At 48.1% G+C, this 14,497-nt stretch overlaps 4 protein-coding genes across 4 annotated transcripts; all 4 read right to left on the reverse strand.

Moving 5' to 3' along the window:
• Positions 1-88: 88 nt before the first annotated feature.
• I303_104802 (uncharacterized protein) lies at positions 89-1,189 on the reverse strand (the record flags this gene model as incomplete). Its single annotated transcript, XM_018407526.1, has 1 exon — positions 89-1,189. One exon carries the CDS (start codon positions 1,187-1,189, stop codon positions 89-91), a length of 1,101 nt encoding a protein of 366 aa, XP_018262737.1.
• Positions 1,190-2,319: 1,130 nt separating this feature from the next.
• On the reverse strand, positions 2,320-9,095 carry I303_104803 (uncharacterized protein; the record flags this gene model as incomplete). Its single annotated transcript, XM_065969040.1, has 31 exons — positions 2,320-2,426; positions 2,486-2,529; positions 2,593-2,685; positions 2,749-2,770; positions 2,847-2,936; positions 2,999-3,112; positions 3,178-3,291; positions 3,355-3,469; positions 3,537-3,685; positions 3,742-3,785; positions 3,846-3,873; positions 3,933-4,070; positions 4,128-4,210; positions 4,274-4,378; positions 4,434-4,489; positions 4,548-4,594; positions 4,745-5,606; positions 5,663-5,974; positions 6,045-6,334; positions 6,391-6,407; positions 6,473-6,622; positions 6,688-6,749; positions 6,817-6,899; positions 6,967-7,080; positions 7,150-7,333; positions 7,406-7,460; positions 7,513-7,534; positions 7,596-7,748; positions 7,823-8,033; positions 8,107-8,667; positions 8,787-9,095. 31 exons carry the CDS (start codon positions 9,093-9,095, stop codon positions 2,320-2,322), a joined length of 4,734 nt encoding a protein of 1,577 aa, XP_065825112.1.
• Positions 9,096-9,709: 614 nt separating this feature from the next.
• I303_104804 (uncharacterized protein) lies at positions 9,710-11,378 on the reverse strand (the record flags this gene model as incomplete). Its single annotated transcript, XM_018407524.1, has 6 exons — positions 9,710-10,217; positions 10,280-10,356; positions 10,456-10,598; positions 10,685-10,853; positions 10,965-11,125; positions 11,228-11,378. 6 exons carry the CDS (start codon positions 11,376-11,378, stop codon positions 9,710-9,712), a joined length of 1,209 nt encoding a protein of 402 aa, XP_018262735.1.
• A 307-nt stretch (positions 11,379-11,685) lies between these two features.
• I303_104805 (uncharacterized protein) lies at positions 11,686-14,458 on the reverse strand (the record flags this gene model as incomplete). Its single annotated transcript, XM_065969041.1, has 10 exons — positions 11,686-11,996; positions 12,129-12,551; positions 12,617-12,675; positions 12,740-12,758; positions 12,820-13,052; positions 13,140-13,203; positions 13,262-13,335; positions 13,416-13,620; positions 13,691-13,702; positions 13,828-14,458. The coding sequence occupies 10 exons, from the start codon at positions 14,456-14,458 to the stop codon at positions 11,686-11,688; spliced, it is 2,031 nt and encodes a 676-aa protein (XP_065825113.1).
• Between the last annotated feature and the right edge of the window lie 39 nt (positions 14,459-14,497).

Consider the following 14,497-nt stretch of genomic DNA (forward strand, 5'->3'; position numbering starts at 1 on the left):
CGCTTATTGCTTGAAACAACGTCAACGGAAAGGTGGGAATCAAAGTCTCCTTAGACTCGGCCCGTGGGCTTGACCCAAGCGCCTACATCTACTTACTGGTCTGGGAGAGCTCGGATTCCAGTTGTTCGACGGATGGGAATCCAATTTCCAGGACCGTTGTGTTCGGATCGGCATCTCTCCAAAGCATGATTGTTGGTGCGTTGTCGGTATCAATGTAATTCCCGGGTTCAGTAGGTGTACCCATCAAAGCTGGAGTGATGTCGGCAGTGGATAGATCACCGCTTTGCGAAGCACTCCATTGCTCCAGATTACTGAGTCTGGAGGACTTGAATTCATCAAGTCTTGCCTGTCTAATTTGGTTTACCTCGTTCCACTTTGCCAATGACGCCTTGGAAACGCCACTAATACGCCTCTGTTCGCTCTTCTCTCTCTCAGTAGCGACGGCAGATTCCACTTCGCCAATATGCTTGTCGATGAATGCTGAATCGATTGAGAAATCGAACTTGTTGTTCAGATCGCCAAAATCCATTCGCTTGTGTCGTTTTTCATCAGGTACAAATTCTTGCCTTGAGCCTCGAGTAAGCTTTTGTACGAAAAGTTCTTCAAGGGAATGGATATCTCTGCTACCAATCTTTCGGTCCCACGCAGATCGTTTCGCAGCGTAAGATTCTTTGGTGTTCTGCCCGGCTCTATTCACAATATGAGAGGTGACTCGGTCCGAGAAGGTGTCTCCGGGGAGAAGTGCTTCACTTCCCTGAAAGGAGTTGTAAGTAAGGATGAGCTTTCTTTCCAGAGGATTCATATGACCCGTGAGATTGGTCACAAAATCTTGGATCTGCTCAGCCTCATTCATGTTCGAATTCTTGTATAACGTCTTCTGTACTTTGGGCCAGTGGACATCGACAGAGTTTACAGTACGACAAGTGCCATGAGAAGCAGGAGAGGCGGATATTCCAGTCATCGCAAGGAAAGGGCCGAGGGAGGCTTTATGCCATAGATCATTTTCGATAGCTCGTCTGTGACCGGGGTCGTCCAGTCGGGTCACATCGCCGCCTCGGATACGCTCGAATATTCCCGGCTCTCGTTGAGTGTTCTCATATTCGGCTCTCTGGGCAATTTGCTCTCCGAGTGTAGTAAGCTGTTGGTCAATGGTCTCTGCGGAAACAGCAGTGTTGGTAGTGGCAGACATGTTGATAATATTCGATATTATGGGGCTGGTGAGGTGAATTAAGCTTCAAAAATGTGTGTGTGATAAGTTGTGAAGTGAGTTGTGTTGACAAAATACCTCAGATGTGCGACTCACTTGGAGCTTATTTATAGGTAATGCCCAGAGGAAGTTCGGTCAATCGCCACAAACGTTTCTTATCGCACTTGGCCAAGCTTGTACGTCATGCTGTGTCGAGATAATTCGACGCGCTGTAGTCAGAAAGGATTGCTCGTTGTCATCAATGACGCTGTCTGACGACTCGGATGGAGAACGAAAAAAAGAAGTTCCCCTTAGTTAGCGAAGCATCCAGGTATTATACGTGCTTCGTCAGGCAAGTGGCATGTATTGTCATAGCACTGGGGAAGGGGAGAAACAAATTTGCCTAGGTATGACATATACATCAAGAAACACAACAATCAAGCTCAAATACCTCATCGCGGCGTCTCGGCTTATCATAGTGGAGCGATAGGTGAAAGGTTATCACGGGCAAACTTCGGCGAGGTTTATGTCATTCCCATGCTTCTTTTGTACGGAAGTACATGATTCCAAGGACGTGTATTCCGAGAAGAGCATTTGTTTCGAATGATATCACACTGCATCGCTCTGCCTAGCTGACGAGGCAATGCCGATCGCGCTCCATGCTCCTCCCACGAATGGGAACGAGTCCAGGCGCTCGTTACTTGCCTTTTTATTTCGAAGTCTGGATTTGGATTTAGGCTACTTGCAGACTGCAAGCATGCTGAGTAGATTTTGGAGACGACCTGCTACTGTGTTGACCTCTTTCTTTCGGCAGAGGACCGTGGTAGAAGTATACAGTCGCGATAATCTTGAGAGCTCGATGAACGATGCTTGGAGTGACAAAATTAGTAGAGATACAATCAAGATGCACCAAGAGAGCATCTAGACGAGACAATGAACAGTAATGAGGCATCTGATCAGAAATATTTCAACGACTCCAGTCGCAGACAAGTACACAATATAGCGCAATTCATCTCTGACTACAGGCAATGTCCCTTACATCGATTAGCGGCATATTTACATACGTTCCAAACTCATCGGACAAATCTCTCTTTCTTCTATTTTACAAGAATACGCCCATAAATGCGATGAGATCAAGATCGGGCGATGGAGAGGAGGTGGTTGAACTCCTCTTCTCCCTGAGCCATGCACATACCATGGAACATTGTGGTCGGATCCTCCATGAGCTTCAGTGGCTCACCTGAACTCAAGCGTCAGCTCAACATCTCTTTCTGCCAGATGTGCGTCACAACGACTTACCAGACTCAACGATCTGACCTTGATCCAGCACTAAGACCGCATCACTGCAGAGGGGTCCGTCAGCTATTGGCCCCGTCGAGGAGGCTAACGATGGAGCCTCCACTCACTATTGCATGATTGTAGCGAGTCGATGAGCGATCACCAGCATAGTCGTATCGGAGAAACATTCCTTGATTGTAGCAGTGATCTTAGCGTCCATCCTACGTGCAAGAATCAGCTTCCAATCAGACTAGCTCGTTGGGTTTCGACAAAATTTGGCTTACTCGAAGTCTACTGAAGAGGTGGCTATCATAGATTGCAGAGAGCTCAGCTTCGTCATTCCCAGATAGCGCAAAAAAGCCTATGAACTGTTTGAGCTTACCCTCATCCATCACTAGAATCTTGGACCTCTTCAACAAAGCTCGAGCAAGACACAAAAGCTGTCTTTGACCTTGACTGAAATTCGCCCCCTCTATCCATACACGTCTCTTTAGTGATGAATCCTCAGGTGCATACGGATGGGGTGAGACGTACCGATCGCGACGAAAGTCTCCAGGTCCGCAAAAGGGTTACTCTCCATCTCATCTTTCGTCAAACTATCTGAGAGTAGATGAACCCGTCGAAGCGCTTCATAGATCTCGTAATCGTCTATAGCAAGAATTCCATTGAGTCAGCCTGTGATCGTCGAGCGGTAATTCAACAACAGCACAAACCTCTCAATCCAGTGACGTCCAAGGCATCTCTGAGCGTTCCCGAGCAGAGCATACCATCTTGAGCTACCATATTCAAGCGCTTTCGTAGTTCAGGGAGAGCAATCGTGCCGATATCTATCATATCAAAATTCAGTTTGGGCGCACTCTGTTATGCATAGCGGTCGATCGTGAGCTCACCAATGCCGTCAATGGTGATGCTTCCTCCATGTGGCTCAATCGCTCTGAATAAGCTCAAGGCCAGAGTAGACTTCCCAGATCCAGTCGCACCGACAAGTCCGACCCTTCGACCAGGCTGGGTTGTCTGGTCAGCTCCTCAGGGTCTCCTATGGGTCCAATCGATGGCAAAGAGATTCTCTTACTTTGACATGGAAGGATACGCCTTTCAGCACTTCCGGTAAATCAGGTGCATATCTAACTTTGAGATCGTGAACTCTGATCTCGCCTTGAGCAGGCCAAGATCTGTCCGGTGTGATACCTTCTTCCGGTTCTGCATCGGGCATGGTGATATCTGTGGAAGGCTCAAATGAGTGGATGCAACTCGAGAGGGGAAAAGTAGACACTGACAATGATTGATTCGCTCGGCGCTAACGAAAGTTTCCTCCAAATTACTGCAGTGAACACATTGATCAGCCTTTTACTTCAGGAAGTTGGTTTACTGGAAGGCTTACCTGTACTGCTCGATCCAGCTGAATAAACCTATATCAATTTGGCGTTAGTCGGGCCCACCGTTGGCACCTCAGATCGAGGAGACATACCTGTGGAGACCACGAGAGCAAAGTTGAGGATCAGACCGGCTTGAGCCGCCGTCAGATCTTGCTGAATCAATGCGAAACCAGTAGCCGCGACCACAACACTCGCGAAGGACCGGATGACAGCTCGGACCCAATTGTACACTATATCGGATATTTAGCTGACGAGTTGAAGTTCTGTTCAGCATCTAAAACGCTTACCCGCCCAAGCCGCGAACCAGGTCACTCTTTCCCTATTGTTTATGACTTTCATAGCGTGCATCATCAACTTGTTTTGACCGAAGCTGCAGATCCCTTTTTCAGTACGAGTTTTCTCCTTTGGTACCACCCAGGACATGGGAACTCACGCTCGAACCATCACTACACCATCGATAGCATCATTGTACAGCGAGTAAAGAGGGGAAGACGCTGACGCGGTAAGTCGCCTTATGTCCGCTCGTAATTTGTTAAGCCTTCAAATACCATCCGTAAGCTTGGGATTGCACGGGTGTTGCCGGCAATACTTACTGGTTGCTTATCCAGTAGAAAGGCACGCCCCACACGAGAGCCACTAAGGAGATTACCTGCTCGACCATAGCAGCATCAGCAAGAGCCTTCTGGAGATCCAGCTATGAGACTGACAGGTGTTTTGATGAACACTACCACAGCGGCGGTGATCAGCCCAAGTCCTGCAGATATACAGGTCAGCTCGGGTCCCTTATTTCAAAGAGCGGATCCATCGAAAATTACCGTCATTGAAGGTGCCTATGCATATAATAGTCAGCTTGCGAGCGATGCGTTGCGCTTCAATGGGACAAAACCAAAAAGGCAGGACTCACGTCCGAACCCGTCCGCAGATTGACAATCAAGTCTATACATATCCTGACCAAAGATATTCAACAATCGTCCTTGAGGAGTAGTTTCGAAGAATTGCAAAGGGGCTTGGAATACTTTAGTGAGGATCATTTCGTGTATCTTCTTGCTTCCTCGATTGTAGAATCCTAAATTACCCAAACCATATAGCCAAACCCATTTGAAGGATCCAAGGAGTATAGCGCCAACCGATAGGAAAGCATATGTTACCAGGTAATGATTTATGTTGGATTCGTCCGGATCCGACGTCCACTTCTCAAGCCAGAATGTCCTTTCTATCGTGACCGCACGGTGGATACCGTATAACAGCAAGAGAGAAGCCCAGTACCATACGCCTCCTGCAGAGCTGAATACTAGCCAATAATGACTTGATGACACCCTTCCAACAGATTTGTGCTCCTCTCGATACAGCTGTCGAGTGACGATATTCGATTCCTCCCTCTCTTCGTATTTTACGGATTTTCGCCGGCTCCGGGTAGTGGCTCTCGTCACTCCGGACTCATCAACAGATGACTCGTTGATTGACGAGTCGACGGGATCGACTTCCGCGAGATCAGTGTAAGAGAAATCTCGGGCTAGACAAGCTTGATCCACTCGCCCATCCTTGTTCAAAGAAATGACATAGTGCGCGGTCGGTAAGACGAGCGATACGTGATGACTGACTAGGACAACCGTTCTATCTCTCAAGAGGCTTCCGCCGAGACACTCGTTGCAGATATATTGGGCGGTGTGAGCGTCGACAGCTGAGAGGATATCGTCAAGGTAGACAGTCTTGGCCGGGGAGTATAAACACCTCGCGAGGTTGACTCGAGCTTTCTGGCCGCCGCTCTGGAATTGATGATCATCAGTGGTCATCGATGCGCGAGGATTATAAAGGCACCCACCAATGTGACGCCATGTTCCCCAACTTCGGTCATATCGCTCTCGTCAAACATTGCTAGATCAGGCAGCAGAGCTGCCTGTCTTAATGCTTCTCGGTAGCGTTCTTTCCACATAGGTTGGCCGAACAAGATGTTATCTCGTACGGACCCGTGTCTGATAAAGCTCTGCTGAGGTGCATAGGCGATAGAGTCCGTCAGCCACTCATTGATCGTGAACCTTCGACTTTTGGGGTAGACAGGTGTAGAGTCAGGCAAAGACCGTGGCGCCACGACAGAGCCCTGCTTGACGGTCGCTTCACCCAAGAATGCTCTGAGCTACAACGCGAGCGAGGAGAATTAGTGATCGGCAGCAAGCGAGGGTAAGCGTTCAATTCTGCGGACTTACCATGAGGGTTTTTCCCGATCCAAGCGGTCCACACAAGAGAGTCAATCCTCCAATTGGAATATCGAAGTGCAAATCATGCAGACTAAATCGCTCAACCTCTCCGGCATCTTCAGCCTCCACATCAGCAGAAGGCCAAGTGACAGTAGCACGATTGCAGATGATTTGGTGCGAAGCGTTGTCCCATCGATATTGATCGGTTTCTGGCTGGCTTAGAAAGCGGCATATACGATCGACCGATACTTTAGCGGACAAGAAGGCTTGAATAATGCCCGGGAAAGTGCTAATACCATCTGTGTCGCGAGGTCAGTCACCTATACGATGCGCGTGGTCGATGAGCTATCCTCACCTTTGACCCGATAGAACCTATGCATAAGAATGATACATCAGCGAGGCGAAAACGCGCATGATGATCGGAGGGAGGCACTTACAAGTTCAAGGCTACGAAGGCAGTCGCGGGGTCCAGAGGACGGTGCAGAACTTTGGTGTGGAACCAGAACATGACCAACAAAGCCACGACCGGCAATTGCTCTGCAAGAATATTGAAGCTGGTGCCCAGATGATATCGCCATCGTTGCCAGCTGTATTGCAGGAAGGATCAATACGAATGAATATCATTGGAGAATTACAAGTCGCTGAGACTCACCTGACTTCATGTTCTCGCAATCTTCTGACTTTGCTGATAAAGTAAGGTTCGAATGCATTAAGCTGCAAGATAAGTCAGCATGCAAAAAGGATCTCCCATTGGCGGGAGACGAAGCCTTTTTTGACTTACCTTGATTACCTTGATTCCCATCAGAAACTCTTTCATAGCCCCTGTTCTAGCATCCCTCGCTCGTGCCCATTCTTTGTCGCAGCCTGAAGACCCAAGCCCAATCAGACTCTCAAAGCAAAATATCCGCGACCGTCGCACAACATGACTCACGATAGATAAGCTTCGAAACCAGATAGGACAGCGGGGTGCTTAGAGGTATACAGGCTATACCGACCAAGGCACTGATACCGAGCATCCCATATAACATGCCAACACCGATGACCACTGAAAAGGCGAATGATGAATTTCAGCTCTGTTATTCACTGACAGGAGATGCGTGTCTGTCTCACTCACATGTGACCATCCCGTTGGCAAAATTCCACAGATGCGTTGCCATGGAGGCGATAGTGCCGGTATCGATCGTCATGAGATTCATGACTTGACTTCGACCTTTGTTAAGATCTGCTTTGTCGCCATCTTTCACGTTGTGAGCCTCTAGAGCCTTGGCATCCGTTGTGCGCAGAATCTTGGCCAGTAGCTATTCACATGAGCGAATGAGTGGATGTCACGTAAGCTTTTATATGCATGGTACTTTGAGCGTTCGCCTCACCATTGAGCTGAGATTCATTCTGATTGGAATGTGCAGCAGGTAGTTCTCTCGGACACTATGGACCGCATTAGCCATTCTCAGCAGGTACAACCAGATTCTTCACCTACCACAAATAAGCAGCAAGCAGCACTGGAGCAGCGACAAAGGTTAGCATCTTATCAGCTTAGAGCGTATATGCAGGGTCCCTCACCTTCGAAGGCCTGACCAGCAAACAGACCCCAACACATCAGATAGGCATAGCTCTTGTCCGAACCTTCTGGTTCTTTGAACGACTCGATGATCTCATGTACGGCCGCAATCTGAATAAAACTTATGAGATTCCTGATAGCCTCCAGAACAAAGGCTAGTCGATGATGATCATCAGCTCATCGACTTTGCAGCTCATTGACGGGTGTCTTGTTGAAAGCCGACACTCACTGATGAGTACCGCTCTCCCCTTTCCACGCCACATCGATTTCACCAATGCCCATCCTGTGACCGTATTTGAGTGTACGATCTCTACATCTTTGTTATCGGATGAGAAGACAGTCTCTCGTATACCGCTGTTCCTCGTTTTCTCTTCTAGCAGGGGTAAATCCGATTGAGCTAGACTTTCAACTTGCATAGATCGATATGCAAGATTTCCAATCTATCATGCCAGATCAACAGTTTTAAGCACAATTTCCCTGGCTCTGACATCTGACACAAGGAAGATCACCCACATATCCAAGGAAGATGAAACTTAGCATTGAGGAGTTATCGTAGTCCAACACATTGCTTTCCTCCTCGCCATTCGAAAATCCACTACTACTATAATCATTCTCCGTACTATCAATCGTAATCCCACTTAGCGGGACATGCGTCTCCTCCTCTTCTGGAGCAGGTATCAATTTGATCCTCACTCCGCTGTCGCTCTGTTGATCGTGTTTCGATTCATTCACTCCGAAGCCTGTCCCCAATTTGGGTGGTTTGAAGTATAGCTTCGGTCCTCTCCTCAACATACCTCCGATAAGGAAAGTCCAGCATAAGAATCCCGTCCGTAGGTAATATACAATGGTGGAGTCGCGTATGGATAGTTTCGGTGGTGAATTGTGAGTCTTGATGGTGTACCATATCCCGGGCAGAGGGTGCACGATGTTGAGAAGGAGAAGTATCAAGAAGTTCGATACGCATAAAAATCTGTGAATTCGGAGATTGCTGATTTCGGGTAAAGGGGACAAGGTGATTGTTCGGATTTTGATAGGCTTGAGTATCGTGAATGTGTATAAGAGGAACAAGAGACTCTGCGATAGATATGTGATGTCAATACCCGGCTTTGAATCGGACATATGAATACGGAACAGAAACAGGACGAGAGAGAGGAGACAGGAGATGAGATGACCAAAAGATGACGCTGACTTACCAAAGATATCGCCCCAAAGATGTCCAAAGCCCAAGCTGCGTTCTTTGTCTTATCGCCCAAGTCATTGTGCCCCGTTCTACCCTCTTTGGAAGCCATGATAAGATGAGTGATTTCCAAAGCCAATGAACCGATCAATCCAGGTGCAAGCAATGCCTTGCCAATCCTGACATTCCGTAGGAATTGATCGAGCAACACGGGTCTATCTCGATCTCTCAGTCCATCATCATCGGCTTCTGGTTCTATCTCGGGTGAGAGGGTTTGGGATGGTAGGAGCGTATCCGTCTCGGAGGGAGTCTGAGTCGAACTCATCTTGGTTGATCGTCCTTAGGAGTGGGCGATTTTTCCAAATGACGGCTGTTGGGATCTTCAAGTGAAGCCAGATCGAAGGATTCTGACTTATATAACAATATGCCGGGGTTGATCAGTGTAGTATTCGAGTCGTCTTTGTCTTTATCTCTTCTCTCTCTCTACCTCGAGGCTTCCGGCCTCCTTTGTACTTGATTGCAATGACGTCCTTCGACCGGGCTTCCTCCCCACTAGTCCATAGCTCCATTGAGATACTATTTTACAATCAACGGGATTGTCGAGTCGCAATCGATGTCATCGGACGTAGTAGGATAGCGCTGCCTAGCAATTCCTCTGAGAATGTGGATCGTACTTGGCACATGCATTGATAAAATGAAAGAGCAATACAGGCCAGCTAATTCCAGTGGATGCCGATGACATAGGGACATTGGAGTGGAGGTTTAAACGTGGGTGAAAAATGGGGGCCAGAGTGGGGTAAACCATATCAACAACTCGGTCTCATAGCGTTAGTCCAAACTGCACATTGAGCTGGCAACATGCTCAACAGCATCAAGCTCGATGTCCGCAATGGATGCCATAATTGTCAAGTATGCATAACGCGAAATGCTTATTCTGGTTTACTCAGTGTTCCCCACTTCCTCCTCTACGAAAATCACTTCTTCCTCCCCCGCCGTGGCCACCTCTTCATCAATCGTATCGCTGTCTTCCTCATCGTCGCCTGATCCAAATTCTATCTTGATCATCCCGCTAGTTATTAGATATCCTATCATAGCTACTGTAGCACCGGTGAACCATAACCATCTACCTCTTTCGAATCGTTTTTCCTGATCACTCTTCTTCTCTTTCTTCTGACCATTACCAGTTTTCGGTGGGCTCGAGGACGAGAATGGAGAAGATATGAATGATGTGATCGATTCCAGATATGACTGCTCTGAACGAGGTGGGGCGGTCGTCCGGGGCGCGCTACTCCATGAGTCCGAGAATAAGAGGGATAAAAGGCGATCATGATGCGATAAAAGGCTTGGATAAGCTGTTCGAATCAGGTTCGGTAACAGAGGATTCGGTAAGGTGGGCGTGAGCACGAATGTTAGTTGAGCGAAAAGTGCTACATCTAGGGTGGTTGGTCTTCGCCAGACTTAATATCAGTTCGTGGGTCTCAGGACAAGCAGTGAGGTGACAGGACGGACCTATCGCCGAAGAAATATAATTTGTCACCCAGCCGCCTGACTATCGGATCAAGAACACCTTTTATTTTCTTCTCGAGCTAAAGGACAGCGATTCGAGAAGACATGCACCCATCATCAGCCACATAGTCATTAGGAGTAATTACGGATCACACTCAATAGGCTGCTAGATGACGCACCTCTTGTTCGCCCCATTTCTTTCTTCTTTCTTCCATATCCCTCCCAGCTGTCCATCCGGACCATGCTCGAGGGGCCAGTGTACCCGCCGGACCGACGACGAAAGCTTCGTCTAATCTCTGTCGATCCTCGTCCGCCGCGTCGCCTGTCCAATATCCAGTGCAAATTAGCACAAATTGACATATTACAGTATTTTACTCAAAAGACTTCCCAGCCAGATTGAACACTTACCAGAGTTCAATCCGCCCAGACCCCATAATCCGACATGCTGCAACCTCGACCTGACTATACTTCGCACCCTCTGCGGTATATACTGACTTTCCGGGAACTTCAGATGTTTGAATTGTTCTTTCGCTAGTAAGTCTGGATAATTAGGCGGGAGGGAATAGTATGTATGGTTCTTCATTGCAATCATGCATATGTCAGCTCAACTCGACTTCGGTCTCAGACCAATCATCACTTATCAATGATCGCTTATGATTTATCGGACAGAGAGAAACTCTGCACTCACGACTAAATCAACGAGGTTTTGCTCGATATAAGCTCTCCAACAGTCCGCATCTACTTTCTCTTCCCTCGACAAGCTTTCATCCGGATCTTGTATCAGCGGTAAATTGTTCAAATGCGATCGTCGAATATGATGTCCCAGATGGGTAATGAATGGTAATTTACCTGTACGAGTTCCAACAACTTCCATATCAGCTTTCATCTTATCTTTCCCTCGTGCGGGTACAAGCAAGCTCAAGCTGAAGGGAGCAGTATCCAGTCACTTACCGCCATTATCTCCCCACTGAGAAGTAGAGATAGCCCATCGTCCAGGGCACGCCAATTGGAAATAGGCAGCTAGGTATAGAGATTCGGAGTCGGAAGCTGGTAAGTCGCCCAAAGGCGGGGTCGCGTGCAATACCAATGGCGGAATCGACATGTTCCAGAGCGGGTGATTCTGAAGCATGTATGCTTCTGTTCTCCACTTGATCCCCTTGCTTAATTGATTTTACACGATATATGCAAGTCATCGCTGAAGAATAGCACAAGACACACTGTCATCTACAAGCACTCAACGATCCTCCTCCACTCCGTCATTTCAACTTTTTGATCCCGTCCCCAGCTGTCCATTGAGTGTCCGAGCGCGGTGAGTGTGGCCTGGTGGCTCTGACTTTGTCTGCTCCTCGATGGACCCATAGCAAATGCATGATCGTGATACTCGTTCCGAAGTTGTACATGAACCGTCCCTATGTCCGTACTGCATCGTCCAGCTCATGACTTTTCTCTTTCTCAACGTCCCTCACGCCCTCGCCGCCCCCTTTCGCATTTTCCCCCGCATCAGCAGCCCATTCAGGTTCAAGCGCTTCCTCGGATCTAGTCTTCACTTTTCTCAATTCATCTTTTGCCTCTTCAATCCTCTGTTCTACAGTCTCAGGCTGTTCTTCATCTGTCTTTTGAGGTCGCGAAGGTGCATACCGAGATTTCCTTCTCAGGTACGGCCCATACCGGTAAAACAAGAATGGGAGTGGTGCACACAGGATAGCTAACACAGCCACGACTGAGAAAATTGCCCAATATCAGCGATGCGACCTTTCCGCCTCATCTCGCTATATCAAAATACCGCTTGAATGGGGATCTCCAGCTCAATCGATACGATGTAAGACAAAAGAGAGAGATATATATCACTCACTCGTTCCGGCAATATGCAGCCCTAAATTCCTATACATGTTCACCGCAAACAGGGGGAACGCAGCGCCAAACAAGCATCGGAGCACAGCCAGAGACGCTAAAGCGCTGGCCGCATAGAGAGTGTAGGAGTCGATGATGTAATTGACTACCGAGTTGAACATCCACAGGAAACCTATTCCGAACGGGATACAAGCGAGGATCGACCATATCCAATGCACGGGCGGCGCAGATGTCCAGGCAAACCACATCAGTCCGACGGGGAAGAGGATCGCCGATATACATGCTAAAGGTAATCTGGATTCAGGCGGTGTCGGTATCCCCGGAACAGTGGCTTTTCGATACCAGTAATTCCCCAAGGGGTTCAATATGTTTCCCAGGATCAGACCGAAACCCATGCCTAGGAACGCTAGTCCTCCTTGGCCCACTGCAGTACACCCGGAGATCAGCTAACACATCAGCTGACCTTGCAGAGACAGGGCAAAGACGCACCACTCCATCCTCTGACTTCTTGATAAATCAGTGGGAAGCAAGCAAAGAATAAGTACAAGCTGAACCCGAGCCCTCCGTCAGCTTCTCCAACTAAGACGCGTTCCTTGCCGCAACGACACTCACATTCCGTATATTATAGCACCTGCCAATCAAATCCCTAGGTCAGCTTACAGCCCGCGATAAGCAAGTCACAAGGGACATACCATAAATAGCCAAACATCCGACAATGACTTCCGTAAATAACAGTTCAAATGGTCTGAGAAGACCGATCTTGATGATCTCTGATTTCGTCTTCCTCACTTGATCATATTTCGCTATATACACTTGGCCCTTGCCTTCTTTCCCCGAAATTCTGTTCAACTGAGCTGCTTTACGGCGTAGGATGGTCGGCGCATATGTTTCCGGGATCAACACAATCGAGGCTACCGTGACGACCCTACATGTAATCATACATCAATCAGCCATTGTCCATAGCTAAGGCCATCGATCTAAGTGTACGATGTCAGGACATATGTGGACTTACGAGGCGTAGATGAATTGTATCCAATACACCCATCTATATCCACAAGTCTGAGTGACATACCCGCCTAATCCATTGTTATAAGCACGGATTCCGATAACTTGCAAAAGGATACGATGACTCACCCACTATTGGACCTAATACTGGACCGAGGAATGGCGCCAGGGAGAAAACACTCGTAGCCATTGCTCTCTCGTGTCTACGGTATACCCGGCATTGTCAGAACAGCCATGTCAGCTTATTGTCTGAGATATGGCGTTTGTCCATAAAACAACTCACGCAGCCCACATATCTCCAATCTGTCCACCTGCATTCGTCAACGTACTACTACCCCCAAAACCCGCTAAGAAGCGCATAACCAGTAGGGTCGCTTTATCATGCGACAGGGCAGTTCCAAGATTGAACAGGGCGAAAGCAGGAAACGAGGCGTAAAAGGCGAAATTCCTTCCCCAGATTTCCGAGACTGGTGCCCAAATTAGAGGTCCTAGGAGCAGATTGGCTTTAGCTGCACACAACTGGTGAAGTGAAAGTGGATCATGCATGACTGGGCTTACCGATTGCGAAGCCTGATCAAAGTATTATCATAACATGTCATATCAGCTCACCCTTTATTCGACATCTGCTTCGATTGAATGGATCGAATGACTCTAACGCATATTTCACTCTGGCTCGCGATGGAAAATAGACTCACCAAGGATGAACAAACTGATTCCCGCAGTACTCAACTCCCGACTCATACCATACACCGGCCCAATCTCCACTACAGTCGAGCTATAGCTCACACTCGCAAACGGCGGGCAAAGGGCCGTTATCCCAATCACCATAGTCAAGAGCCACCTGTAATTCTTTTTCCAGTTATACGGGTTCGTCGCATCATCCTCAGGACCGAAATCGACTATATATGGATCTGCCAATGTTCCTGATCCACTGTACTCGTATTGCGTTGCAAAATTCTGTCGTTGAGTAAGGCGATTCAGGAAAGAGAGTCCATTGGTCTTGGGGTTTGAAGCCTGGGGTCGAGCTTCTGGGTGGTACGAAGACGGCGGTAAGATAGAATCTTGCGTAGGAAGGGGCTTAGTGAGTACCCTCGTCAAGCCTCGAGAGTTATCGGATGATGCTGCTTCGAGTTTGGATTTGGAGCTGGAGTATTTGGACGAAGTCGAAGTAGGTGATTGTTTCCCTTCTTCACTTGCTGTTTCTTCATCTTTCAGCGGAGTGTGAGGTTCGATGAATGATGGGTGGGACATTGGTTCTTGCTCATGTACTGACAAAGTCGAAGTTGACGAGTACGATAATGGCGTCTCAGCTCCGGGCAGAGGCATTTTGGCGGTGGGATAAGGTGTATCGACTCAAATCGTATC

Source organism: Kwoniella dejecticola, chromosome 5 (genome assembly GCF_000512565.2).
Source record: "Kwoniella dejecticola CBS 10117 chromosome 5, complete sequence".
NCBI lineage: Eukaryota > Fungi > Basidiomycota > Tremellomycetes > Tremellales > Cryptococcaceae > Kwoniella > Kwoniella dejecticola.